The sequence below is a fragment of the Herpailurus yagouaroundi genome, unplaced genomic scaffold (genome assembly GCF_014898765.1).
Source record: "Herpailurus yagouaroundi ecotype Mexico unplaced genomic scaffold, PumYag 141, whole genome shotgun sequence".
Taxonomy (NCBI): domain Eukaryota; kingdom Metazoa; phylum Chordata; class Mammalia; order Carnivora; family Felidae; genus Herpailurus; species Herpailurus yagouaroundi.
The window spans coordinates 2,104,952-2,132,005 of NW_024412396.1; the positions used below are offsets into that span (position 1 = coordinate 2,104,952).

The window sequence follows — 27,054 nt, forward strand, 5'->3', positions numbered from 1 at the left end:
CCTCATTCTAATTAGAAAGACACCAATTAATTTTTTTAACTTTATTTATTTTGAGAGAGAGAGAGAGCTCACAAGCAGCAGAGAAAGAGGGAGAAAGAGAATCCCAAGTGCAGAGCACTCGAAGCAGGGCTCAATCTCAAGAACCATGAGATCATGTCCTGAGCCAAAATCAAGAGTCAGACGCATAACTAACTGAGCCACCCAGGCACCATGACACCAACTAATTTTTAACCGAACACTTACCATCTTAGTATATAACATCTGCATTTAGTTGGTTGTTTGTTATTTTTTAGAGAGAGAGAGAGAGCTCACACACTCAAGAGTGGGGAAAGGGGGCAGAGAGAGAGAGAATCTCAAGCAGTTTCCATGCTCATCGTGGATCCCAATGTGGGACTTGATCCCATGACCCGGGACCATGACCCAAGCTGAAATCTAGAGTCAGACACTCAACAGACTAAGCTGCCCAGGGGCCCCTGCCTTTAGTTTTATGATAACTTCATCACCTCGACAGCAATGAGTGGATATTTGTTTTAGGTGTGAATAAACTTATTCTCAACCTTACGTCAGTTTTCTCAACAAAAAAAAAGAGTGCTCTAAACTTCACCGAGAGTCTCTACTCTCCCAACAGAACCCGAACATGCCCAACAGTCTTCGAGGAGACGTTCTCCAACCAAAGTGGGGGAAAAAGGAAAGAGAAGAAAAGCCCTCGCTTTGTAAGTTGTAAGTTGTATAGTTGTAAATTTCTAACTGAAATTTCACTATACAGTTCAAATCTAGGTCCTCAGAGGACATGGCTGGTCCTGATCCTTCTCATAAAAAGTCTGTAATCAGAGGATACTTTCCTGAGAGCAAACAGAAATTGAAAAAACAAAAAACAAAAAACAAAAAAAACAATTCAATCGCTGTCCATGGGAGCTGAGATGATCCCATGTTAAGTGTGGGAGCTGAGATGATCCCCTGTGTTAAGCGTGTCCTATCCTATGTACTTTCTCAAGATGCCTTCACTGTGATTAAGGGACAGGCCTCCAGGGTAGTGTCTCAGTTCTGTACCTGGAAAAAAAACAATGTACAGAAATTTCTGTAAAAGAGGAGATTGACAGTCAATACACAAGAGTCGAGAGGCAAGGATGGTCCCCAGGGTTATTTCCTGCATTCAATACAGACCTGTCTCAGGGCTCTGATTTCCCTTTCCAGGTCTCTGGTGGGTGGATAATGCCTGAGGCCTTGATACTAGGTCTGATGACCAGGTCTGACATTGATGGCAGGTCACACATCCTCCTGCCTTGTGATTTTGAAAATCTCACAATCTTTCCTGAACTCTTAACTTTCTGACACCTTGTCCTAGGCAAGAAGTGTCTGAGGTTGTCTCCCTTGAAACCATAGGCCTTTCTTACAACTCCAGGGCCACACAGCCCTGGTAAGTAACTGGTGGATTTTATTTTTCGTGCTGCTGTGGCCATGAGATCGGATATAAAGTTAATGCAAAAAGTGGGGTAGACAATGAGAAGGATTGGAAATAAGGACCTGGAAAGAGTAAACAGATTGAGGAGACACTTCAAAAGTAAATGAATGGTACCAGGGGGGTTGAAGGAGAAGGAAGAGATGGCCTCTTCCTGGCACCCTGGTTGCATACTGAATACTCTCCGGTTCCCAAGTTCTATGGCCTTGCTATCTAAAATTAATTCTTTTTTTTTTTTTTTTTTTTTTTTAGTACATTAAGTCTTGAGGTGTCAGTCGTCCTAAAAAATTAGAGCCCCTATTCAGTAGAATGGCTTTGGGTATGACATTCCCCCACCACCAGGGATGGCCTTCCTTAGGGGTCTTTGGTGAATTTGTCTGCAGTCCCCATGAACACACATATATCTTCCCAACCCGCTTCCAGACATCATTCACACTGCTATGGCCATGCCGCGGGAGGACTCCTGACCACCCCATCATACCACCTGCTCTAGTGCAGGCACCCCCACCGCCATGTCACCAACCCCCCCCCAATCCCCAACCCCCACCTCCACACACCTGTTTGTGTGTCTGTGTGGCCTCAGCTGTCCCCAGCTCTCTTCTGTGTAACCCTAAGCCCAGGCATTCTGGGGTGAGTGTCTCCTTATTTCTTTGTGCACTGTCCCGTTATGCCTTTAAAGCTGTTCATGAGACTATCTTGCAGAAAGATGAGCAGTCTTGGAAAAGATACTAGGAAAAAGATGACGTAAGTAAGATGGAGGCGGATGTGGGAGGAAAAGCCTTGACAAAGGGGAGAAAAGAAAGCGAATTCTTGACCTCCATCAGCCCTGACTCTCAAAATAAGATTGGCCCTAAAGATAGCTTATTATTTATCCCAAATTAAAATTTCCTGGCTCTGCAGTCACTGTGTACACAATGAAAAGGAAGCCATCACACAAAAGATGCAGTTATGTTCACAGTGGGAACGATTGCTGCCCAGCTGATTCTGCTCCAAGAATAGAATGATAACAGTGCTAAGTCAGGAACTCCAAAACTTTGGATCGTCAACAAATAGAATGATTTCTTGATAGGAAAATGGTTAGAAGGGAAGGTGGGTAGAAAAGGAACCCTCTGATTCTCAGATGGGGTGGGGGTTGCCAGGGGAAATTCCAATCTCTGCTCCTCCATGGTGAGCTCACAACCAGCTGTGTTGACTGGGAGAAAGCCCTGTCTGGATATGGGCAGACCCCAGAAGCCCCTTCATGGGCCCCTCCGCAGCTTCCTACATATTGTGTGATGGGCTGTACCTCCTTCTCTTGCCTGAAGTGAAACATCATCATCAGACTTTAAACTCCACAATCAGCAACTTGGACTGGTTTTTTGCTTCCACTGTGTCCTCAGCACTCAGCAGAAAGCTTGCATGTAATTGACACTCAATAAGTATCTGATAAATGGGTGCTTGACTGGTTCATCAATTAATTAAAAATGAACAAATTACTTCCTCCCTGTCTGGCTTCTGTGGAGTGGGTCCTAGAACCAGAAACTGCCAGGTGGGCAACAAAAGCCATAGTACTACATCCAAAAAAAATGACTGCTCAGACCTTACCTCATCCTTCTGCGCACATTAGACCCCTGAAACTCAGGAACAAGGACCCAAGAGATCATGACCCACCAAATGTCTTTCAACAAAAGACTGTCTCCCTGGTTGTTTCCTTTCAAAGAATAAGCCTCTCGGGGCTGATAAGAGAATGGCACCAGATGCTGAAAACACGGGCCCCGAGTGGCAGAGGAGCGCCAGAGCCTCTTCTAAAGGGGCCTGTTGGATCGCTGCCTTTGAACAAATCTGAGTGTGTCTTTCGATAGCGTGAGCACCAACCACCCCCAAGGACCTCTTTCCTTTATTGCTGCAGCAATGAAGCAGCCACATGGCTGTTGCAGATAAGGTGGCCCGAGTGCATCGTGCATGCCAAGTAGGCTTCCTGGTAAACAGCACTGAGAAGAACTGCAGACCCACCATGTCCCGGCTTCTCTGCCTTGTACTGCCCTTCCTCTGTACGTGGCTCCCAGGTAAACAGGTGCAATTTCCCTCTTTCTCATTTCTCATTTCCTATCCCTTTTTCTTTTCCAGATGGCTCCTGCAAGACTGAAATTATACAATCTTCCAACATAACTGCCATAATTGGGACAGATGTGGAGTTTCCATGCCAATACAATATTCCTGATAAAAATTTTGAGTCTGTGTACTGGTATCTGCAAAGAGCTGACCAAAGATTCACCTATATCGGCCATACCTCTCAAGGCACCGTGGAATTGGAACATTACCAGTTGTTTGTGAACAGAAAGTTGTTGTCCAGTACCTTAACCATTAAGCATGTGCAGCCTAGAGACAAAGCCATTTACTACTGTGCTGTTCGGCACCATGATACATACTGTGTATCACATGGAACAAAAACCGTAAGCCTCAGGCAAACTCAACACCAGAAATTCAGAGGGTCATCCAACAAGACAGAAGGTGTTCAGAGTCATCTTGAACCTCCCCCCATTCATTCCTCAATTCATTCACTCAAAACTAAGGGGACCTTATGGCTTACAAATGGATATAGTAGGTGCTATGGGGATACAAAGATATAAAACAATCATTTCTCAAGTAATGAAATGTATTCAGCAAGTGGCACCTCCTCACTTTTATCTTGCTAAGCCATGAAAAGTGAAAATTAAATACTGTTGAATTACTTGAGCCTTTGACCTGACACATAAAGGCACAGTCCCTAACACCCAGAAAGACAAATGAACAGACACATACAAACTGAAAGCCAACAATCAACATCTTAATCACCGATCCTTGAAAACTTATCAACATTTCTAAAAACCTGAAAAAAAATTATATATATAATGTATATATATACACGCACATCCAGGAAATTATATAGATGATAGATTGGTAGATAGATAATTGATAGATAGATAGATAGATAGATAGATAGATAGATAGATAGATAGATATAGAGTCGACAGTATAGTATGAATGACTGAAGCAGACTTGAAATCCAGACTTCTTAAATTTTGAATCCCAAATCTTCCACTTACTGACTTACTAGCTATATGACCTTGGGCAAGTTACTCTATGCCTTGCTTTCCTCGTTTAGGAAATAATGGTAATAGAGGCACTGGCTGGCTCAGTTTATAGAGCATGCGACTCTTGATCTCAAGGTCATGCCCTCTATACCCTATGTTGGGCATAGAGATTACTTAATAAAAAAAAAACCCGCAAAAAACTTAAAATAATGATAATAATAATATCTACCTTAGAGAATTGTAGCATGAATTAAGTGAACTATTATATGTCATGCACTTAGAGCTATGCTTGGCACATAGGAAGCACTCGGTAAGCACCAGTCACGCTTGTTGTTGATGGTGATGCTATCATGATGATAACTCCTCACCACGTCCCTACCACTGGGCTGGGTTGGAGCTTGAGGAGCTTCTTGATTAAAAAATAAGTCAATCTCTTAGGCAATTAAACATTCTTTCATATATTAGTATCCCATCTAGTAAGAACAAAATATCAATGAAAATAGAGAGAAATACAATTCAAAAGATCTTCAGGACCTTTTTCACTAGTTGCTGATAAATTATTAAAAGCGTTCTTACATAGAAAAAATGAAACCAAAGGAAAGTAATTTCTGCTTGACCCCCATAAAATAAGCAAATATAGACTTTATGAGATATTAAAACACAACAGTACTCCCCCCCACACACTTATTAAATGGATAGTGGAATCACTTATAAAATTAAAGTTGTTTATAAGCATAATTATAAATAAGGAATTAGTTCCATCAACATCACAAGTGTACTACATGACTTCCCACCTCCAAGAACATGACAAATGAAGTCAAAGCACCCCTGACCTTATGACATCCTAAAAAACTATCAAATGAAGATGATCCCAAGATTCCAAAAGTACATGGGCTCTACAAGGACACATCCATTTCTGCCTCTGCTTATTTAAGGAACCACCCAGGGAAACTCCTTGGTGTGACCCGCTGAGCTGAGAACTAGGAGTAAATAGAACTGTCTCCTCTATTTTCTCCTCTGAAGATACACATCTCCTGCTGCCTCAGATACTGCATTTATTCATCAGTGGAAATCCTAATCCCCTGCTGTCTTGCTGGCTTTCTCATTTGCAGCCAACATATGGGCTCATCAGCACTGGTGCCCCCCAAGAGCAGCCCTTTAAGGGCTCAGAATCATACAAAATTGGAGGCTTTTCTTGGGATAAAGAACTGGAGGAAAACCCTTTGCCCCATTTGGCTTTGGGGATCAGATTTCAAAGTCTTAACCTTACTGGGATGGGCACAGCTCCAGAAAGTGTCTGGTGAGTGAGTAAGTCACTTTCCTCCTGGGCTTGCTTTTCTCCAGGGCACCTCAGGGTTATTGATGACACATCTCCAGAATTGCTGAATGTTAAATTGGAGAACGTGGGTTTTCTAAAGGACACTTACAACCCTAGTAACCCTGCTGTGTTCTCTGCCAGTGGAAAAACTATCCCATAATTCCAGGTCTCTGATTCTGCCATGCTAAGAGTACCGTGAGAGAAAGAATCTTTCTTCCTTTACAAAACCTGCTACTACCAAAGTGAAAGGATAATCTCTGGAAGAAAAACAAAGTCACTAGAAACTTATGTATGGACTGGAGAGTACTTCCCAAGGGCAGGTTTCTGGGTGGTGATCTGTCCCAACCACCTCATGGCCTAACTGGAAGCCCTCTAGTCTCCCCATGTGGTCCTTGAAGGACAGGCATAGAAGAAAAGGTGAGCAGGAAGGTTAACAAATGCTCATCAAGCGGTGCCTGAGTGGCTCAATTGGTTGAGCATCCAACTCTCAGTTTCGGCTCAGGTCATGATTTCATGCACTATCAGTACAGAGCCTACTTGGGATTCTCTCTCTGTCCCTCTCTCTCTCTGCCTTTCCCCCACTTATATTGTCTCTGTCTCTCTCAAAATAAATAAATACACTTAAAAAAAAAAACAATTGCTCATAAGTGTCAATAAGTCTCAGAGTATAGAATTGGCATGGTTCAGTTTTTATTCAAAAATATATATTGAGGTAGAACACACTTTACACACTGTATGTTAGCCAATTTGACAATCATTTATATTAAAATATAAATATATATACATTGAGTGTCTACTATGTGTCAGACACTATGCCAAGAGCCAAGGTTCAAGGCAAATGATATAAGCTCTCTGCCATTTTGATTTTTTTTTCAACGTTTTTTATTTATTTTTGGGACAGAGAGAGACAGAGCATGAACGGGGGAGGGGCAGAGAGAGAGGGAGACACAGAATCGGAAACAGGCTCCAGGCTCTGAGCCATCAGCCCGGAGCCCGACGCGGGGCTCGAACTCACGGACCGCGAGATCGTGACCTGGCTGAAGTCGGACGCTCAACCGACTGAGCCACCCAGGCGCCCCAACTCTCTGCCATTTTGGAGTTCACACTGTAGCAAGGGCTTACGGCCTAACAGAGGAACCAGACCAGACACACATGGGAGCAAGAGAAGTACTTGGTGGTAGCGATTACGGGAGGGTTCCAGGATCAAAGCATGGATTGGGATTAGAACCTTGAGATTTCAGGATGAGTTGGTAGATGGGAGCCTGGCAAACTTTTTAAAGGAATTGAGCTGAGACTAAATATGGAAAAGTTTATTTATTTACATCTCAAAGTCCCAAGTCAGTAACAGAAGCAGAATTACAACTCAGAAGAGCCCCAGCTTGCCTCTCCGCTGCTCTGCTTGGCAGCTGCTTCATTCAGTGCCACACAGCTGGGTAAGTGAGTCGCAGATGGAATAGTGGCAGCCAAAATCTTTTTAGAGACAAATGACACTGTGATTTTCCTTGACACCCATTGAAATTCCTCACTAATTTCCAAAAATATCTTATGTTTGCTTTAACACAACCAGTGGGGCTCAGACATTTCAGTGAAAACACATCAGAGAAACAAAGTAATCCCATCCGTCTGAGCATTCTGATCCCAAAGCAGCCAGACCAAGAACCACTTACTTACTGAAGGCCGTCCTGGGACCCCAGGCAGCTGAGGTCCTGGCCAAGGGACATAGAAAGGGCATTTTCTCTCTTTTTACTCACCTCCATTCTTGTTCTTCAGTTGCTTGTCCAACCAGCTGGTGCCAGGGCAGAGAAACAAAAGAGCAAAGACGGCAACTAGAAACAGGGCAAACAGCTGATAACTGCCGTGCCTGAACAGAGATAAATCGTGGGCGCACACCAGAGTCTGACTTTGTTGTCACTAAAGCTTTATGTGGGAAGTTTGAGGGTAATGAGTATGAGATAAAGCAAGCAAAGAACTTTCCTTCACTAAATTTCTCTCTTTTTTCTCCCAAAGAACTCAAAGGGAGTAGGGAAAGAGTGGATGTGTTCTCAAATCAAAGGCAAAGTAGATTCCTGAAACTTCCAATTAGAGATAAAATCAGAAATTCTGGCACTCTCTCCCACTAATATTCCAGTGATCCTCTGGATAGATGTTTGATACTAAAGACCCAGAGTGGCAGTGGCCATCAAAGAGAAGGGCACTGAGCTGGAGTGTGTAGGACCCAGTGTGGGTTGATTTGATCTGACCCTGGGGTCTTTTTGCTTCTTCAAGTCTTCCTATTCTTTCTTCATGCCAGATGGACAAAAAAAGACTGTGTCTCTAGCCCCTATGGGCGTCCATTGTGTTGCCAGAGACTCCTTTGCCAAAGGGTGTAGAAGTTAGTGACATTGCCCATTCATCTCTGACACAGCTACATTCAGGTCATCATTCACCTGCCCAGAGTCCTACAGACAGCCTAACAGAGCTGGGCCAACACCTCCTTCCCTCAGCAGAACATTGTGTGCCACACCTGAAATGACAAGTTCTGTATCTCCCTTGGTGATGATGGCTCGGGTAGGGAGTTATGACTAGGTCACTAACCCACCCATGGCAAAGCAAAAGAGATGTGGCAAAGAACCGACATCTAGTGGGCATTCCACTGTGTGCCAGGCACAGGGGTAAGTGCTACTTCACATGTGTTCTCTCATTTCAACCTCACAACATCCCTGCATGGTAACTACAATGACCCTATGTGCAGAAGAGGAAATCAAGACTTAGGGATGACACTTGCCCAGCTACTGCTAAATTGCAAAGGAAGATTCAAAACCCAGAGCCATTAGATCTGCACAGCCAGTGCCCCTTTTGCACATAGATGATGCGGGTAGTGATACCACCTAGCCACCCAGGGGTGATATCAGAATGTTCGCTTCTACAATTACAAACAAGGTCTAGCCAGGTGGGAGATATCCTGCTGTTGCAGAGGGCCTGCCTCTCCCTACACCTACGACAATATGTAGAAGACCTACTTCCCAGGTTTTGGCCTGGGTTGCTGGCAAATCCTTTCCCAATCCCATCCTTCACTAGATGAGCAGCTCAGAATGCTCCTTGAGAGTCAGGAAACTCCAGACAGAAATCCTACTTAGACTGTTGAATCTCTGCTAAGCTCCTAATATTGACAAGCTCTGTGCTGGGCACTGAGAAAGCGAATATAAATAAGATACAGTCACTGTTCTAATGAATCTTAAAGCCCAGTGCAGAAAACAAATTATCGGATAATTGTAATAGGGGTGATAAGCGCCATGACCCAACAAGCTCAGGGAACCCAGGGTATGTTTCCCTCGAGTTGGGGTGGGGGAAGGAGGAGGAAGTTCTGGTTTTTCCAGGAAGGAGAAGCTAGTGCAAAAACTGGTACTATAAAGACTATGATACATCTTTGAATCTGCACGTATTTTTGTGCAGCTGAAATACTGAGTGCAAGTGGCCAAAAGTGAAACTGGAGGAAAAAAGCAGATCAGGAGATAATTATGGCCATAACATAGGATTTTCATACTTCCCTAAAGGCCAAGGGAAACTACTGAAGGAGTTTCAGCAGAGGTGTGACCTGATCCCCCCTGGTCTGAAGAAAAATCTGTATGATGGCTGCTTGGAGAACGGATGAAAATGGGGAGAGTCTGGAAGCAGGAAGAAGACGTCTTGGAATAGTATAGCAACAGCCTGCAACATGTGAAGAAGGCTCGGACGGAAGCAGGGGCGGCAGAGGCCAAAGGAAAAGGGACCGGCAAAGGAATGACAAGGAGGGAGAATAACCATGCCCTGCAGAATGCCCTCTCCCCTGGGAATGCCCTCCAGAGGCAGAGGCTGACAACACCCTACTCAACTCTCGCAGCTTTGTTCAGGGTGGAATCTTCTTCGTGTCCCAGGCAGAGACAGTTCCTTCCTCCCCGCTCCTGGAGCACTTTGTGCCAACCTCTTCCATAGCACTTAACACTCCTTCGTAATTGCTCTATGTCTGCTTCCCCCCAAAGACTGAGTGTTTTGAAGACAGAAGCCATGTCCTGTTCACCTCCTCTTCTCCCAAATGGTGTCTGGCCTACAACAGGTAATTCACCTGAGTTTGTTGGATAAACAGCCCAACCTGTGACCTTGTAGGGCTGTCACACCTCTCTGTGAGGAAGTGACTAACACCCAGACACCTTTATAACTGACAAAGCTTCTCCCAGGCAGGCAGTGGCTGATCAGGGACAGCCAGGGAGCACCAGCATACTGAAGAGCCTCCCCCATGAAGCCATGCTGTGGACCTGTGCCCTCTTCTACTTCACCCTCTCCTGTGCAGGTAAGGACAAGCCACTGGGCCTTTCACTCTTAGGGAAATGTGCTGCAGGAATGATTTGCGGGGCGGGGGGTAGGGGGGGCGGTCTTCGGGGAGGGCCATTGCTGAGCTTGGCTCCATCCCGTTGGAACAGAGGGAGATCTCCATAGCCTCTCCACCTGGGCTTTCCCTTTCAGGGGTCTCATTGGATATCGTTTTGAAACCAGACACCGAAACCGTGACTGTTCTAGTTGGGGAGCCTGCCACCTTCCGATGCAGCATAACGGGAGGGGACTGGAAAAATTATCAAGTGAGCTGGTATAAGAAGAATGAAGATAACTCCCTGACTTTAGTATACAGACTAAGCAACAGTTCTAATGCCAATATAAGCAGTAATTTCAAAGGAAATATCGATGTTTTAAAGGGCCAATGTATACTTGACATTCAAAGAGCAACAATAAAAGACACTGGGACCTACTACTGTGCGTCCGATATCCACGGTGCTACAGCCCTGCAAGCTGGTCTCCTCAGAACCCTTGAGTCAAACCAAGGGGGGCAGATCCAATGAGAAGACCACCTGTAGCTAAAATGTGCACCACACTGAGGTGAGACCACCTGATAATCTCAACAGTAACATCTGATAAGAGAGACAAGAGCTAAGTTGGGGCAAGGGCCTTATCTTTGTGGTTGGTTGAGAGGGGGCTTAGATATCAGTCAAAGAGGGCAGAAAATCTCATTAGGGTTTATGCAAAGCAACCAAGGGGGCCCTGCACCTGACTCTCAGGGACTTCTGAGAAGAGGTTGAAAAAAAAACAATCTTCAATGCTGAGAAGGTTTTCTTATTGTGGGGGCAGGCTGAGATGAACAGAATTTCTACTATCATGAGTGTTGTAGCTCATTCCAGAGTCTTTATTGTGAAAGCATTCGTGTGCATAAACTAGATAAAGCAAGGATGGTTTTCCATTACCATCCTAATCAAAATTTCCAAAGCTATTAGAGATAGCTTTAACTCTTACTCTGTGAAGAAGGATGAATAGAGTCATTTTCTGAAATGCTCCCTAACTATTTCAGATATTGAATGTTTTATATCATCCCTTAGTCACGGAGGAGTTCAGGGGCAGGAAGGGCATGGGGATGGGTAGGGAGGGATAACACAATGTTAGTTGCTGAGTGAGATCTTGGAGACTAATATTTGTGGCAGTGTGGGATCTGTGAGTTGGTCATGGATCAAGTGAATCAAAAAAAAAAAAAAAAAAATCCCAAGTCCCAAGTTGAAATGGATAAGCCAAAAGTGTCAGAGACTACAGGAAGCCAAGTCCTGGAGGAACCCACTGAGTAGACCAACAGGCAGGAGGACTTACAGATACAAATATTTAATAATCGTTTAGGGAGTGCTTTCACTCTGTTGGCTCTAGTAGCCAACTGTTTGTTTTTCTGCTCAACTGACTAGTCTGGAATTCTCTCTCAACATTAAATTACAACCCAGGCATTATGATGCAAAGTAGACATTGAGTTTGTGAGAACAACAGCTCTCCTGATACCTTCTATTCAATATTCCTTCCAATGCACTATCATCTTCCTCACACATTTATTTATAGGGCGATTATTGTACTTATGATATTAGGATAGCTCATGGGAATAGAAATACCTGTAAGTCAAGTTCTAGCCTAAGTTCTAGTCTCCTTAATGTGTCTACAATTTATTTTAAAGACAGCATTAGAATTACAATTAAAGATTACAGACGAATACAAAAATACAAGAAAGCACATACTACCTAACAATGAGTGCACTGGCTTCATATGCAGTGCTCTAGGAGCTCATGGACAATCACTATGAGCAAAGTTTCTTGGAATAGCTGAGGCTTGAAAGAGGCGGGACTTGGGTAAGTGGAAAGGAAGGGGAGGGATATTTCAAGGTGGGTGTACTAGTTATTTATTGTTACATAACAATTACCACAAAATTTAGAGGCTCAAACATTTATTATCTCATAGTTCCTGTAAGTCAAGAATCCAGGTGTGGCTTTGCAGGGTCCTTTGGCTCAGGGTCTCTCATCAGTCAAGGGATCAGCTGGGGCAACAGTCATTAAGCACTGACTGAAAAAGGATCCACTTCCGGGGCGCCTGGGTGGCTCAGTCGGTTAAGCGGCCGACTTCGGCTCAGGTCATGATCTCACGGTCTGTGAGTTCGAGCCCCGCGTTGGGCTCTGTGCTGACAGCTCGGAGCCTGGAGCCTGTTTCAGATTCTGTGTCTCCCTCTCTCTGACCCTCCCCCGTTCATGCTCTGTCTCTCTCTGTCTCAAAAATAAATAAATGTTAAAAAAAATTTTTTTTAAAAAAAAAAGAAGAAAAAGGATCCACTTCCAAATTCACTCAAGTGGATGTTTGTGATCCTTATGTGAGCATTTCTGTACAGATCCTCATAACATAGCAGCTTCCTTCCCTAGAGCAAGGACTTCGAAAGGCTTCCCAGATAGAAGACATCATCTTTTTGTAACCTAATCTTAGCAGTGACATCTCATTGCTCCTGCCACTTTTTATTCTATAGAAGTGAGTCAATATGGCACAAAAACAGACACACAGACCAGTGAAATAGAATAGAAACCCCAGAACTAGACCCACAAACGTATGGCCAACTCATCTTTGACAAAGCAGGAAAGAACATCCAATGGAAAAAAGACAGTCTCTTTAACAAATGGTGCTGGGAGAACTGGACAGCAACATGCAGAAGGTTGAAACTAGACCACTTTCTCACACCATTCACAAAAATAAACTCAAAATGGATAAAGGACCTGAATGTGAGACAGGAAACCATCAAAACCTTAGAGGAGAAAGCAGGAAAAGACCTCTCTGACCTCAGCCGTAGCAATCTCTTACTCGACACATCCCCAAAGGCAAGGGAATTAAAAGCAAAAGTGAATTCCTGGGACCTTATGAAGATGGAAAGCTTCTGCACAGCAAAGGAAACAACCAACAAAACTAAAAGGCAACCAACAGAATGGGAAAAGATATTTGCAAATGACATATCGGACAAAGGGCTAGTATCCAAAATCTATAAAGAGCTCACCAAACTCCACACCCGAAAAACAAATAATCCAGTGAAGAAATGGGCAGAAAACATGAATAGACATTTCTCTAAAGAAGACATCCAGATGGCCAACAGGCACATGAAAAGATGTTCAAAGTCGCTCCTTATCAGGGAAACACAAATCAAAACCACACTCAGATATCACCTCACGCCAGTCAGAGTGGCCAAAATGAACAAATCAGGAGACTATAGATGCTGGAGAGGATGTGGAGAAACGGGAACCCTCTTGCACTGTTGGTGGGAATGCAAATTGGTGCAGCTGCTCTGGAAAGTAGTGTGGAGGTTCCTCAGAAAATTAAAAATAGACCTACCCTATGACCCAGCACTGCTAGGAATAGCACTGCTAGGAATTTACCCAAGGGATACAGGAGTGCTGATGCATAGGGGCACTTGTACCCCAATATTTATAGCAGCACTCTCAACAACAGCCAAATTATGGAAACAGCCTAAATGTCCATCAACTGATGAATGGATAAAGAAATTGTGGTTTATATACACAATGGAATACTACGTGGCAATGAGAAATAATGAAATATGGCTTTTTGTAGCAACATGGATGGAACTGGAGAGTGTGATGCTAAGTGAAATAAGCCGTACAGAGAAAGATAGATACCATATGGTTTCACTCTTATGTGGATCTTGAGAAACTTAACAGAATCCCATGGGGGAGGGGAAGGAAAAAAAAAAAAAAAGAGGTTAGAGTGAGAGAGAGCCAAAGCGTAAGAGACTATTAAAACCTGAGAACAAACTGAGGGTTGATGGGGGGTGGGAGGGAGGGGAGGGTGGGTGATGGGTATTGAGGAGGGCACCTTTTGGGATGAGCACTGGGTGTTGTATGGAAACCAATTTGACAATAAATTTCATATATTGAAAAAAAAAATAAATGTGTTAAGTCACAAAAAAAAAAAAAAAGGAAGTGAGTCAATAAGTGCAGCTCACACTCAAGGGGAGGAGGTGATTACACAAGAATATGAACACCAGGGATTAGAGATCATTGGGGGCCATCTTAGAAGCTGCCTACCACAGGAGATTAACACAGTAGAACAGAGAAAGACAGGGCTTCAAAAATCTGGTTGAGACCAACTTGTTTAGAGACCTCTGACCTACAAGGCTAAAGAGATTTGATTTGTTTTTTTTTTTTTAATTTTTTTTTAATGTTTATTTATTTTTGAGACAGAGAGACACAGACCATGAATGGGGGAGGGGCAGAGAGAGAGGGAGACACAGAGTCAGAAGCAGGCTCCAGGCTCTGAGCCATCAGCCCAGAGCCCGACGCGGGGCTCGAACTCATGAACCGTGAGATCGTAACCTGAGCCGAAGTCGGACGCTCAACCGACTGAGCCACCCAGGCGCCCCAGATTTGATTTGATTTTATAAGCCAGTATTTCTCAAACTTCATTGTGCATGCGAAGCACCTGGAGAGATTGTTCCTATTTATACTTTTGAGTCCCAGCTACAAACATTATGTTTCAGTCTATCTGGGGGCAGGCCTGGGAACTTGCATTTATAATAAGTGCCCAGGTGACTCTGATGCAAGTGGTTCAAGGACATGCTTTGAGAAATTCTGCTGTAAGCAACAAAACTATTAGTTTAGTACAGGGAAGATGTGGCCAGGTTCTCCTGCCCTCACTACAGAGAAATGGACATTAGATGTGGTCAAGGCATCTCTTGAACAATGGGTCTCAATTCCAACTGCATATTTTAATCACCTGGGGGAAGTTCTTTAAAAATACAAAGGTCTGGAACACATCTCCAGAGATTTTGATTGAAGTGATGTGGGCATGGAACTCTGGTTTCCCAGGTAATTCAACCTCCATGCCTTGCCTTCTCCCCCCTCTCCAGTCTAAGACATTGCTATTTCAAGTGTGGTCTCTGGCTAGACAGCATCAGCATCACTTGGAATGTTGCCAGAATGAAGAATCTCATGCACTGCCCTTGAACTAGTGAATCAAAATCTGCATCTTAACAAAATTCCCTGGGTAAGTTATATGCATATTAAAGTTCGAGAAGCACAAGTCCAGGGAAGTCATCACCACTGAAAAATTTCACAGAGGTGGAGAAATATAAATCTGGTTTTCCCCAATGCCACCCAAAAAATCCGTATTTGTAAAAAGCTCCTGAGGGAGGCTGATGTGCAGCCAGGTGTGCGACTCACAACAAGTAATCAGTCATCCCCAAACCAGGTTACAGATTATTTGTGTTACCAATATAATAAATAATCTCTTTGAGTCATTGAGGTGCTACCGTGTCCTTGTATGTTCCTTGGAAGAAGGCTTTATATAAATTCCAGGTATGATCATTTCTCATTCATCCACAAGCAGATTAGGAAATGAATTAATATTTATTGAGTCAATGTACTTTTTACCACACCATGTGACCTTCATAGATTATCCACTGTAACCCAGAACCTTGTGCCACATAACTTCAATTCAAGATCAAGCCAGAAAAAAAGAACATGAATCATTAGTGTCTGATTAAGTCTGACTGGGAAGAAAAGGGATAAGAGTGAGAGCGTGTGTATCTAATTGTCCATTCCTCCTTCAGGACAGATGAGAATGTGAAGTTCTGATTCAGGTTGGGGTGAGGCAACTCAGAACCTAAAATGGGCATTGGGTGAGCATAAAACACAGAGCCTGGAGCCAAGGAAGAAGAAAGCAAGCAGAGTGCCCAACAGTGATCTGAGAGAGGCTGGGCACAAAACAGGGAAAAAGGAAACCACATGAATTAAAATTAGAGACCTAGAGAAATTCCCTGAGCTTACCAAAAGGTAATTGAGAAAACCTTTTATATAGGGGCACCTGGGTGGCTCAGTTGGTTAAGTGTCCTACTTCAGCTCAGGTCATGATCTCAGGGTTCATGAGTTCCAGCCCCGCATTGGGATCTGTGTTGACAATGCAGAGCCTGCTTCGGATTCTTTCTCTCTTCTCTCTCTGTCCCTTCCCCACTTGTGCTTTCTCTCTCTCTCTCTCTCTCTCTCTCTCTCTCTCTCTCGCTCTCTCTCAATAAATAAATAAACTTAAAAAAAAGAAAATCTTTTATATATTACCTGGAGCTCCAGACTAAGGTGGAGATAGGGCCACCAAAGGCCCTAGCATACTATAAACATGAACCAAGTGTTTCTGCAAAACTTCCAAAGCCAAATGAGTGACAAGAATGTCAATTGATATTTCTATATTGTCTATGTTCTTCCCTACTGCACTGGTAAAGGCAATTGAGAGTTGACTAAAGTCATACTATTGTTGTCCCCATTATCCTGCTTTCTGTGACTCTTATCTATCATAAAAAGTGCTCACTTGAAAGAATTCAGAGCAATGAAGAGATATCTCAGAGTGTGTCTGCCCAGGCTCTAAAAAATCTTTGAGTTCAACTGTCAGGGCACAGTAATAGGCATGCCACTTTCACCAAGCTCCCAAACAAAGGAGTCCTTAGGCATCCTCTGTCCCTAGAAATGGAAGATGTAATTGCTCACAGGTAGCCAAAAGGCAGTAGCTTGTGTCCATCCGGTAGCACAGTGCTATCAATTGGCTGAACTTACAAACAGGCCATCCAACATCATGGAACCATGGAGTAACTGGCAAGAGAAAACAAGGGAATTTCCTCTGTGTCAGAGGAGGCCACAGCCAGCCAAGGAAGAGAATGTGATTCCTACATTATATATTTTATTTTCTGAAGGGGTCACAACCTGGAAGAAATTACTCATTACAGCATCCTGCAAGTGCCCAGGGAACATCCAGGTAGGGTCCAAGTAAGGAAATGGACTAAGGTAATCCAGGTTGTGACCTCATTCTGAACAATTAAGGCTTTAACCAGAAAATTAGAATCATTGAATTTGAAAGCCAAAAGGGATCTTAGAGGCCAAGCAAGAATCCTTCCATTAAATGTATATGTACATTAAATATCAATTGAATAAATGATCATCCAAACTCAATTAAAATATTTTCAGTGACAGTTCTTATTTTAAAAAATCACTTTTTGGGAGTTGGTAGTAAAGGTAGTAAAGCCACCCAGGTGGCTCAGTCAGTGGAGTGTCCGACTCTTGATCTCAGGTCTTGATCTCAGGGTGATGAGTTCAAGTCCCATGTTGGGCATGGAGCCTACTTGAAAAAAAAAAATCACTTCTTCTACCAAATTGAGGTCTGCTTCCCTATAACTTTTCTTAAAATATAATTAACATACATTGTTATCTTAGTTTATGGTGTACAACATATTGATTTGACAACTCTATACATTATTCAGTGCTTGCCATGGTAAGTGTAGTCATCATCACAGAAGGGGGCTGAGTGGACAGATGGAAGAAATAGATAAAGGACATTAAAGGATACAAACTTCCAATTATAAAATAATTAAGTCACAGAGATCCTTCCTTATAACTTTATATGTTGGTATTTTTTGTGCATTCTGAAACAACATAGACTAAGTTCTATCTTTATATTTTCAAATATTTGAAGACAGCTATCATATCCAACCTCTCAAGCCCTCATTTCTCTATACCCAATACTCAGCCATTCCTCATGACTGTCTCATAAGTTTTAAGGTCCTCAAGAGGAGATTCCAAGTTTAGTATATTTTTCTGTTCCACACAATTCTCAATATTGTAACTCTCATGTGGTGGGTAGTCAGTAAATATGAGTGAATGTATGATGTGCCCAGTGACTGTTCAATATGTTCACTTAAAAGTCTTAAACTCATTTTAACTCAACTCCAAGACCAAAATCAAGATCTTCCTTCTAAATATGGTCCTTTCCTGAGGTTGCCTATCTCAGTGAATAACACTGCCATCTCCAGTCCAGACACGTCTCTCCATCCTTTACTACCAACTCCTTGTCCAAACTTCCATTTTCTCCTTTGAATTATTTCATCAGTCTGAATGAGATAGCTGGTCTCTCGGACCTTCCAATATGTCCTCCCCACAGCAGCCAGAGTAATTTCTTCAACATATAAATGTGATTATGTTATACCTCTGATTAAAAATCCTTCAATGACAGGGGCACCTAGGTGGCTCAGTCAGTTGAGCGTCTGACTTTGGTTCAGGTCATGATCTCATCGTTCATGAATTTGAGCCCCACATTGGGCTCGCTGCTGTCAGTGCGTAGCCTGCTTCAGATCCCCTGTACCTCCTTCTCTCTGCCACTCCCCCACTCGAGTTCTCTCTCAAAAATGAATAAATATTTATTTTAAAAAATTATTCAATGACTTCCCATTGCTTACAGGTAAAAGACCAATCAAAATCCCCAAGCTGGCCTCTACAACCCTGCACAGTCTGACCCCTTCTCACCTACACTTCCAATACTTCCTACCCTCGCTCTTCATTTTCCCTGCTCCTGTCAAACAGATGACCTTTCAGCTGATGAAACGCACAGGTACCTCCCACCTTTGCACATTATATTACTCCATCCTTGGGGAACATTTCTCCTATCTCTTCATCACCTGTTTTACTCCTATTCATCTTTTGAATCAAAATTTGCACATCAATTCCTCAGAGATGTCTTGAAATCTCCCAACAAGTTCAGATTTGGGGGGGGGGGGGTTAAAATATGCTTTCATATATCAGTTTGTAATATTATTTCATTAATTTGATTAATGTCTATTTTTCTAGCTTGTAAGCTCTGAAAGATCAAGGACTATATCTGCTTTTGCTTATCGTTGAATCTGACAAATTGCATAAATGTGTTTGTATGAACAAATGACTCTGAGATCTTAAGATTTTCCAGAGTTTGGTGCTCATCACTAAGTTCCCAAGTCTCACCATATTTTCACTTTTCAGTGGTCTTGAAGACCCTAGAATTACTCTGAGCTACAGTCCAGAGGTTCTCAGAGACCAAGGATTTCCACGCATTTGGGGGCGCACAGGAAAAGTGAGAGGTCAGAGGATCCTGCATATTTTTGAGCCAGTTACCAAGAAGAGATTTGGGACAGGTAAGCAAAACCCACCCAGAAAGAGTGGCCAGCTAGGAGGAAATTAGAGGAGCCAATATGATTATTATTTTCTCAGTGACTCTTGGCTTGGCTTATGATAAGCCCTTCTGGTGTTTTGGATTTTGTATGGATATTTTCAGTAGCTATATTATTAAAACACACAAGTCTATAATTATGGGCATGCATATCCTCATCCCTCAAATATGTACTGAGCATGCACAATGTTCCTGGTTCTACGCCACATGCTGAGTTACAAAAACCACCAAAGCTCAATTCCTGTCCTCAAGGTGCTCTTTACAGTGGGAGAAACAGACATGAAAATAGGGACTTATTTACAGAGGAAGGAGCAAACATCTGTGAGAAGGTAAAGAAGAAAGTGATGGCCTAAAGCTGGGAAAGGCTTCTCAGAGGAGGTGATATGAGCTCATCACAGAAAAAAACACTTGCTTCCCTGAGGTAGCATATGCTTGGAGATTTTTTAAGATGACCCAGGAAGAAAAATGAGCATTCTCAACAGTTACACACATACACACACACAGAGAGAGAGAGAGAGATAGCCCCTCACCTATCATCTTCTCAATTTAAGTAAAGAAATAAACAAACTGAAAGCTGATGGGAAAATATTGAACCTGGACCAGACGTAAGTGTGAGGAAGCTAATGTCACAGGGGCTCCTAAACCATAGATGTCCCAAATTCCCTGCCTACTAAAGGTGAGAGATTTCCAAAATGCTATTGTACACACCAAAAAACAGATCAGCTAAAGGGTAGCAGTATGGATAAAAAAATTTTTTAAATAAAAAAAAATAAGAAGAAGAGGAAGGGACAGGGAAGAGGAACATTGTTTCCTTAGATAATGATCACTCCCTTTACCTTTTTGTTCTTATTCAAGAGCCCTCCCAAACCTGGGATGTCCCAGAATTTGGTGCTACTGGGCAGCTGGCCTCCTCCTCATCCCACTGATGACAACTGTGAGGAAATCTGGGAGACTATTAAAAAAATAATATTCTCTACAAGGAGGCAAATAATACCAGTAGGACTGGCCATGAATGTCCACTTCTGTGTGTTCATGGATATCATTCGGTTTGAAATACTGAGATTTCTTCTCACATATGCCAGCACATTAGAGCCTACACTAAATCTATAAATCTTTATCTAGGTTGATTGAGTTTTTCAATTCATGGAGTTGTTTTTAGGCAGAACAAGAATTCAACTTTTCTCCTGTAAAATATAAAAAATTCAGCTACAAATGGAGCTATTCTGTTTTCTGCTTCTCCTCTGGAGTTGTCTCTCTTCTGGAAGCTCTGGAAAAGAAATAGCTGTCACATTCATAACAGCCTTACATACTTCCTTCTCTGTATTAGTCAACTCTGCTGTGGTAACAAATAGCACCAATATCTCAGTAGCTTACGCAATGATCATTTACTTTTTGCTCCTGCTTTTACTGCAGATTGGTGGCTATGAGGTGGCGACTAAGCTCTGCTCCCTGTGTCCTCCCATTCCAGAATCCAGAGTAAAAGATAATTCACTATTTGGGACACACTGTTTTCATGACAGAGGAAAAAGAGCAAGAGAGCTGCTGACAGAAACTCCAGATGCTCCTTAAAGCTTCTGCTCAGTCATGGCACACACCATGTCCACTCACATTCATTACCCAAAGCCCTTCCATGGTCAAGCCCAGAATCAAGTGGGCAGGGACTCACCCCCCATCCCCCACAGAAGCTACTGAAAGACACACAGCAACAGGCAGGAATTGATAATCTTCTCATATAGAAGGGGGAATCAATTATTTCAGAACAATAATACAACTTACCATTCCTTTAGACTCCACCCATGTAACTTATATCCAGTATAGGGATTTTCTCCCCACGTCAACTAAAAAGAAATGTGATATGATTTTTTTTTTTTTGCCCTCTTAGGATTGTTATTAAGCCCTGTGCAACATTTGCCAAATCATTCTTCAGAATATTACTGTCCCCTGAGATGTTAACAGTTATTAAGCAACTAAAAAGGATTCCCTGGTCAAATAAGTTTGGAAAATGTTCTATGTTAATAGCCCTCTCGTAATACTCACAATTCTGTATTATCAGATTAAATGTTCTCGATGATGCCTGCTGTAGAGATAGCTACTTAACCCAAGATTGGGATCATAGATTTCTTTCCAGAATGGCAGAATCATTAATATCTCATGAGATTCCAGTGACTAACATTGCCCTAAAGGATTACAGGAGAACCACCCGGATGGATTCTTGTTGCTTCTTCATTTCTGTGCATCCAGACTGAAGGACACTGAATGATGTTAAGAGGAGGTATGCATGAAGCCAACACATCTGTACAGGACTCCTAAAGAAGGCTTGTGTTTTTGGCTAAGATCAAACCCTGTGTGAGAAACTTGAAAATGCTGATTTGGATACTACTCTTTGCCTACTGAATTAAGTATAAACACATTAGACTGGCTTTTATGTCTTCCTTCCTTTATGCAACTAATATATTTTGAGTACCCCTCTGTCCCAAGTACAATGCCAGACATTAAGTGCACAGTGTGAACACAATAAACATGGGCCCTGTCCTCATGGATTTGCCAGTTTAAGAAGAAACAAACATAAAACACACATGAGAATAGATAGTTGATGATCATACAACCTCTCAGCAGTGTACCACCCACTCCTTCTTGCAATGCCTTCCACACTTACTTTCTGAAATGCCACACTTTGCTGATTTTCCTCTAGGGTCACTGGCCTCTCCTTCCCAGTCTCCTTAGCTGACTCTTCCTCCCCTGACTAGCTTCTAAACATAGGGCACCCAGGGCCCTTGCTTGGGTCCTTCTTCCCTTCTATATCTCTCCCCCAGTGATCTCATTCATGCCTATGGCATTAAATTCCACATTTATGATTCCCAAATTTATGTCTCTGATATGAACCTCGCCTCTGAGGACATAGTCTCCCCCAGCTGAACCACCTTGGCACTTACCTGTCTGGAGTCATTTCATTGTTCTCTCTCTTTTCCAAGATTGTTTGGATATTTCCTTTATGCTCCTCCTAATTTATATACTCCTCGAGGACAGGGATCCATGGTCTGTTTCATCTTCAGTTTCCACAGTGTGTTGCATAGTAAGTGTTTAATATCTGATTATTGAATTTAATGTTTGAACTGAATTTCTGCTTTAGGGATCACTGAGACACAGTTGTAATGAAAGGGAATATTTTATTTCAAGAAATAATGCCTCACCTTTCTGTATTTCCAAATGAACAACCTCAGATGAGAGAACATAGCTACATACATTGGCATGAGGTGAATACTTAAATTCAAAAATGCTAAATCGAGCCAGTATCATCCCTTGTGGTCACAGAAATTGCCGCGAAGGCTTTATAAATTGCTTGCACTCCCGCACCCCATCTGGCATTGCTGGTATCTTACAGCCATGGATGACTAATTCTTCTCAATAGTCCCCCACTTGAATCTACTCCCTACTTTAACACGAAATGGTAAGAAAAAACAGCGAGGGCTAGCCTGAAACCCTCCCACCCAACCAGAGCAGAGATTCCACCGTGTAACACTGACTCCTCAATTTAGGAGTCAGACCCAAAGAGGAGGTCAAAGAGGAGGACCCCCTTCATTGCAGAAAGGTGTTTCACCAGCAGCGCTAATGAGAACATGTGGCACCTGCACCTCTGGGGCTTCATCTGAATGTTGATCCAGTTTTTTCCAAGCCTCTCTCTCCCAGGCCCCTTCTACCAGTCAAAGGCAGCCCAGTTTTATACACATTAGAAAAAAGCAGACCGATGGAAACTGAGCATTCTCTAGAGAAAAGCTAAGAACTCTTTTAGACTTGATGATCAGCCCAAGTGAGTCAGGGGTCCCCGATGACCACACAGGGAGGCCCCAATCGTAATGTGGACACGGCCCCATGGCCCCACAGCACAGCTCCTTTGTGTGTGTACAGAGAGGCTGCTATTTCTCATCTTGGCGGCCCTAAATAAGAGTTTGTCTTTGGCCTTCACATGCTTGAAACTTAGGATTTAGTCTATCAAAATAAGAGGAAAATTGTGCAGATTACATCTTTTCTGCAAAAATAAGCATTTTTCCATCACTGTAGCTTTTTTTTTTTTTTTCCCCGTAGCATTTCAAATTGTCTTCTTTTTCTGGAGGTATCCCCTCTCCATCACACTTCCCTAGATAAACATATATTTATCATTAACAAGGGGTGGAATGCCTTTAGGATTTCCACTGAGAGTTTGGAATGCTGTCCAGCCTGGTCCCCAACCATGTTGTGAGTCAACACAAACACAGCAGATTGTGAATAGAGGCTACAGTTCTCTCCCTAGCATGCTGCAGCTGTGACCCTCGGCTCAGCCTCTGGGTCACCCATCTGGAACTTGAGCTGGTACTTTTACAAAATAAAGTATTCTGACAGAGAGAGATCATTATCAGTTGAGTCTTGCAAAAAAAAAAAATCTTCTTCCCCTGTTCTCTTCTAGTCTGTCTTCCTGGCATGTGCCATTCCCTATGCACCTTTTGTTATCCTACATCCCTGATTTCTCACCACAGCCTGGACACTGCCGTCAGTTTAGATTGATACTGTGTGCTTTGTCAGGTACCGTGATTTCACTTGCAATAGTATAGCCATTTGATAGATGCAGGTTGTTCATCAGGCTGCACATAGTATTTCCTTTGCCCTCCTTTGGTAACTTCCCAAGTTCACACAGTCGCTACTCAGTCATGCCCATGTGCCAACTCTCAGACTACTTGGCAATTAAAGCCCTGCCAACCGAATAGCTTTTCTACTCAATAATCTTTTCTTTCACTCGTACTAAGCATTCATTATGTAGCTCAGTGTTAACAGCGTTTTAGTTTGTCACATCCATGATGTGTGTAACAGCCCCTGCATTCCAAACCAGCTCTAACACATCAGTACCACAGTGATCATAGAACAACCACTCTTTACTATGATAAGCCATGGTGAATGTGATCAGTAATATTGTATTTACCTCCATCTTTGCCCCTCTACTCTTCCCCACTTTCCACCAACAATTCACTACAAACAGAAAGTCAGAGATGCTCAGGGTGTGGCAATGGGGCAGCAGCAGATGCAGAGTGGGCGAGGATACTGGACACCAAGAGGGCACTGGGTTATGGCAACCCAAGCTGCTGTACCAACATCCAGCCACCCAAATACTTTTCCACTTAATTGTTTGGGGAAGTCTCTTTTTCTAGCCCCAAAGGCACCTCATGGCCACTTCTTTTTATCTACACAGCTGCCTTCCACAGAGCACCCAAGAATGGGACCATGTTTCTCTCCCTTTTTCTTCTGTTAGTTCTGTATCTTTAGAGCTGATGCCATGTTTTAGGCATTCTTTCAGCCTCATTTCTTTTTTCCTCCCAAACTGGGATAAAACTAAGCAAGGTAGTAAGTGCATTAGCTCAGAGCCCAAGAACTGGGAGGCAGGTGCCTACAGAACTGTATCTGAGCTGGAAGTCCAACCAGAAGAAGCACGGAGGATGCCAGTTACTAGTGGGGGCTGTGGAAGCCACTGGCAGGGAGGACCAAACTGTACTGGCAGCTGGGCCCACCACACACCTCTCCCAAGGAAAAGAAAGTGAAGGTTTTCCATCTTGGTATTTCTTCTCCTCTGGAAGCATAGATTCAACCCAGAGGATGGGGTCATCTAACTCTCTCCCCTTTAAAGGTAGAAAAGGAATGGTCTCACTCCCCTCCTCTCCCTTTCTTTGAAGAGTAAGGGGCTTTATTTGCTTCCCTTTGGGAGAAGCACAGAATTTCCCTAGGGTTCTGGGAGAGCCCAGTTATGTCACTACCCTCTGCTTTGGGGGACAATTAGCAGGATGGCAGACGTTCAATCTATATAAGATCTTAATTCCACAGCTGTAGGGCTCCAGAACTACAGAATTTGAGCTCCCTAGAAGTACTGGAATACTACATTCTACTTTTTCGTAAGCTTCCATCACCAAAGGAAGAAAAGAAGCATTTATCTTCTATCCCTGACCTGTCCCCTAATCCTACTCCCAACCAAGAATCTTGAGCAAAATATTTTTCTCCATTTCGCAGAAGAAAAGTAGGGAGTATTTTTTTCTTATGTGTAGACAAAAGCTAAAAAGGAGGAGGGGCTTCAATTCAGCTCCTTTTAAACTAGTAACCTATCTGCCCCCAATCCAAGTTTTTCCAGCTTTTTCCTCTCTTTTGGGATATTGTTGAATGGAAGGACAAAATTACCATTGTTTCCTTTTGTTTTGTTTTTATAAAGATACATCTACCAACAAAGGCATAAGATTAGTTAGTCTCTTATCAGCATGAAAACCTGTGTTCTGGCTGGCCCCTCTGTTCTACCTGAGGACAACCGTCCCCGCCCCCCACCCAGTTCTTCTGGCAGGCAGGGGAAATGAAAGATTTCCAGAGCCAGCAATAACTTTACATTCTACCCACAGCTCTTTTTGTGTGGCAGCAAATCTTCACTGTGAAATCAGCAATTCTAGGAAAGTAGAAGGTAATTCACCCTCTCCAAAAACAGGGGGCCACTTCAGGGCACTGGACATACTTTCACTCTTAAAGGCAGGTCTCCTTTGATGCCTATGGTCTGCTATGAGCCTAGGAATTTCAGGACAAAAACAAGGAAGGAAGGGAAGGAGGGAGGAAAAAGAGAACACAAAGTTCAAATAAAGCAAAAACCCATTACTCTCTGGGTCTGGTATACTCTAGGATGCATTCCATCTCTCTCTCTCTCTCTCTCTCTCTCTCTCTCACACACACACACACACACACACACACACACACACACACACACACACAGAGTGATATGTTGTCCAATGAAAGGAATCACAGCAAGTGTGCTCCCCTGGCTGAATCTGAATCCTGCCTCTCAAAAGAAACTGTGTAGGGCAAAATTTGAATCTCGAAAGTCAAGGTAGAGGAGGAACAAGAACCACAGACTTAACCCATTTCAAATCAGCATAAGACCTGGAAAGGACAAAGAGCATGGCAGCTAAGCAAAGATTCACTAAGTGCCCATTAAGTGCCCAGCACTGTTGGAGGCACTCAGGGGAACAGGAAGATAGATGGCTGATGCTGACCTAAGCAGGTCCTCATGGCCTCTGATTCATAAGAGGCCAGTGGCAAGCAATCACCAGGCAAGAGAGCTCTTGAGGGTCCATGCTGGTCCTGAGGAAGGGACAAGGAGAGGACTGGCAGACCTTGCTGGTCATAGGCTTTGCCTTGTCTCCTGAAGACAACACCATAATAAGCCTTGACTGCACTACAAGTTTTATTCTTTGACTAGATGACTCTCTTACACAATGGTTTTCAACCCTGGATGAACATCAGAATTGCCTGGGAAGCTTTTTAAAATCCTGATGCCCAGACCCCACCCCAGCTCAATTAAATCAGACTCTGGGGGTAGCACCTAGACTTCAGTATTTTTTAAACTACCCCTGGTGATCCCAATGTGCGGCCAAGACTGAGAACCACTACGTGGAGGTTAATTGTCCTAATTACTTCTCCAGCTTTTCTCTGCCTCCACATTCCTCTTACCCAACTGTTATATTCTCTTTTAGTTTTAGTCTGTTCTACTTTGTCCTTACAGTAGATAATTCTATAATACTCCATTAAATTTTTTTCATGATTTAACTCTGCTCTTTCTCATTTAATTTTCATTGCCCGCTCCACTTCATCTTCCCATTATGTCTGTTTTGTGTTTTCTTTAGTCCAGTATCAACATTTACAGGGTGCTTGATACGGGCAGAGTACTGTGGGAGACACTCAACTGCTACTAAAAATTAAATCCAATGCAATACTATTTTCTGGTAAATTCTGTGCTACAGTTAATGGGCTGTCATCCTACAGAAGACAGGCACAGTGGCAAAGTCTATCTCCCTTCCTAGGAAGCAGCTCCCTTGCTATATAAATAAAAGATCTAAAATCAAATATATTGTAAC

At 43.0% G+C, this 27,054-nt stretch overlaps 1 long non-coding RNA gene and 1 gene segment (V, D, J or C); both read left to right on the top strand.

Moving 5' to 3' along the window:
• The first annotated feature begins 9,055 nt into the window (after positions 1-9,055).
• Positions 9,056-11,176, top strand: LOC121031468 (T cell receptor delta variable 2-like). The segment is given in 2 exon segments: positions 9,056-10,136; positions 10,310-11,176. Coding segments are annotated over 2 exon segments (417 nt in total).
• A 3,394-nt stretch (positions 11,177-14,570) lies between these two features.
• Positions 14,571-21,567, top strand: LOC121031482 (uncharacterized). The gene is made up of 2 exons (XR_005790722.1): positions 14,571-15,175; positions 18,961-21,567. It is a non-coding gene; the product is annotated as an uncharacterized LOC121031482 (long non-coding RNA).
• The last annotated feature ends 5,487 nt before the right edge of the window (positions 21,568-27,054 follow it).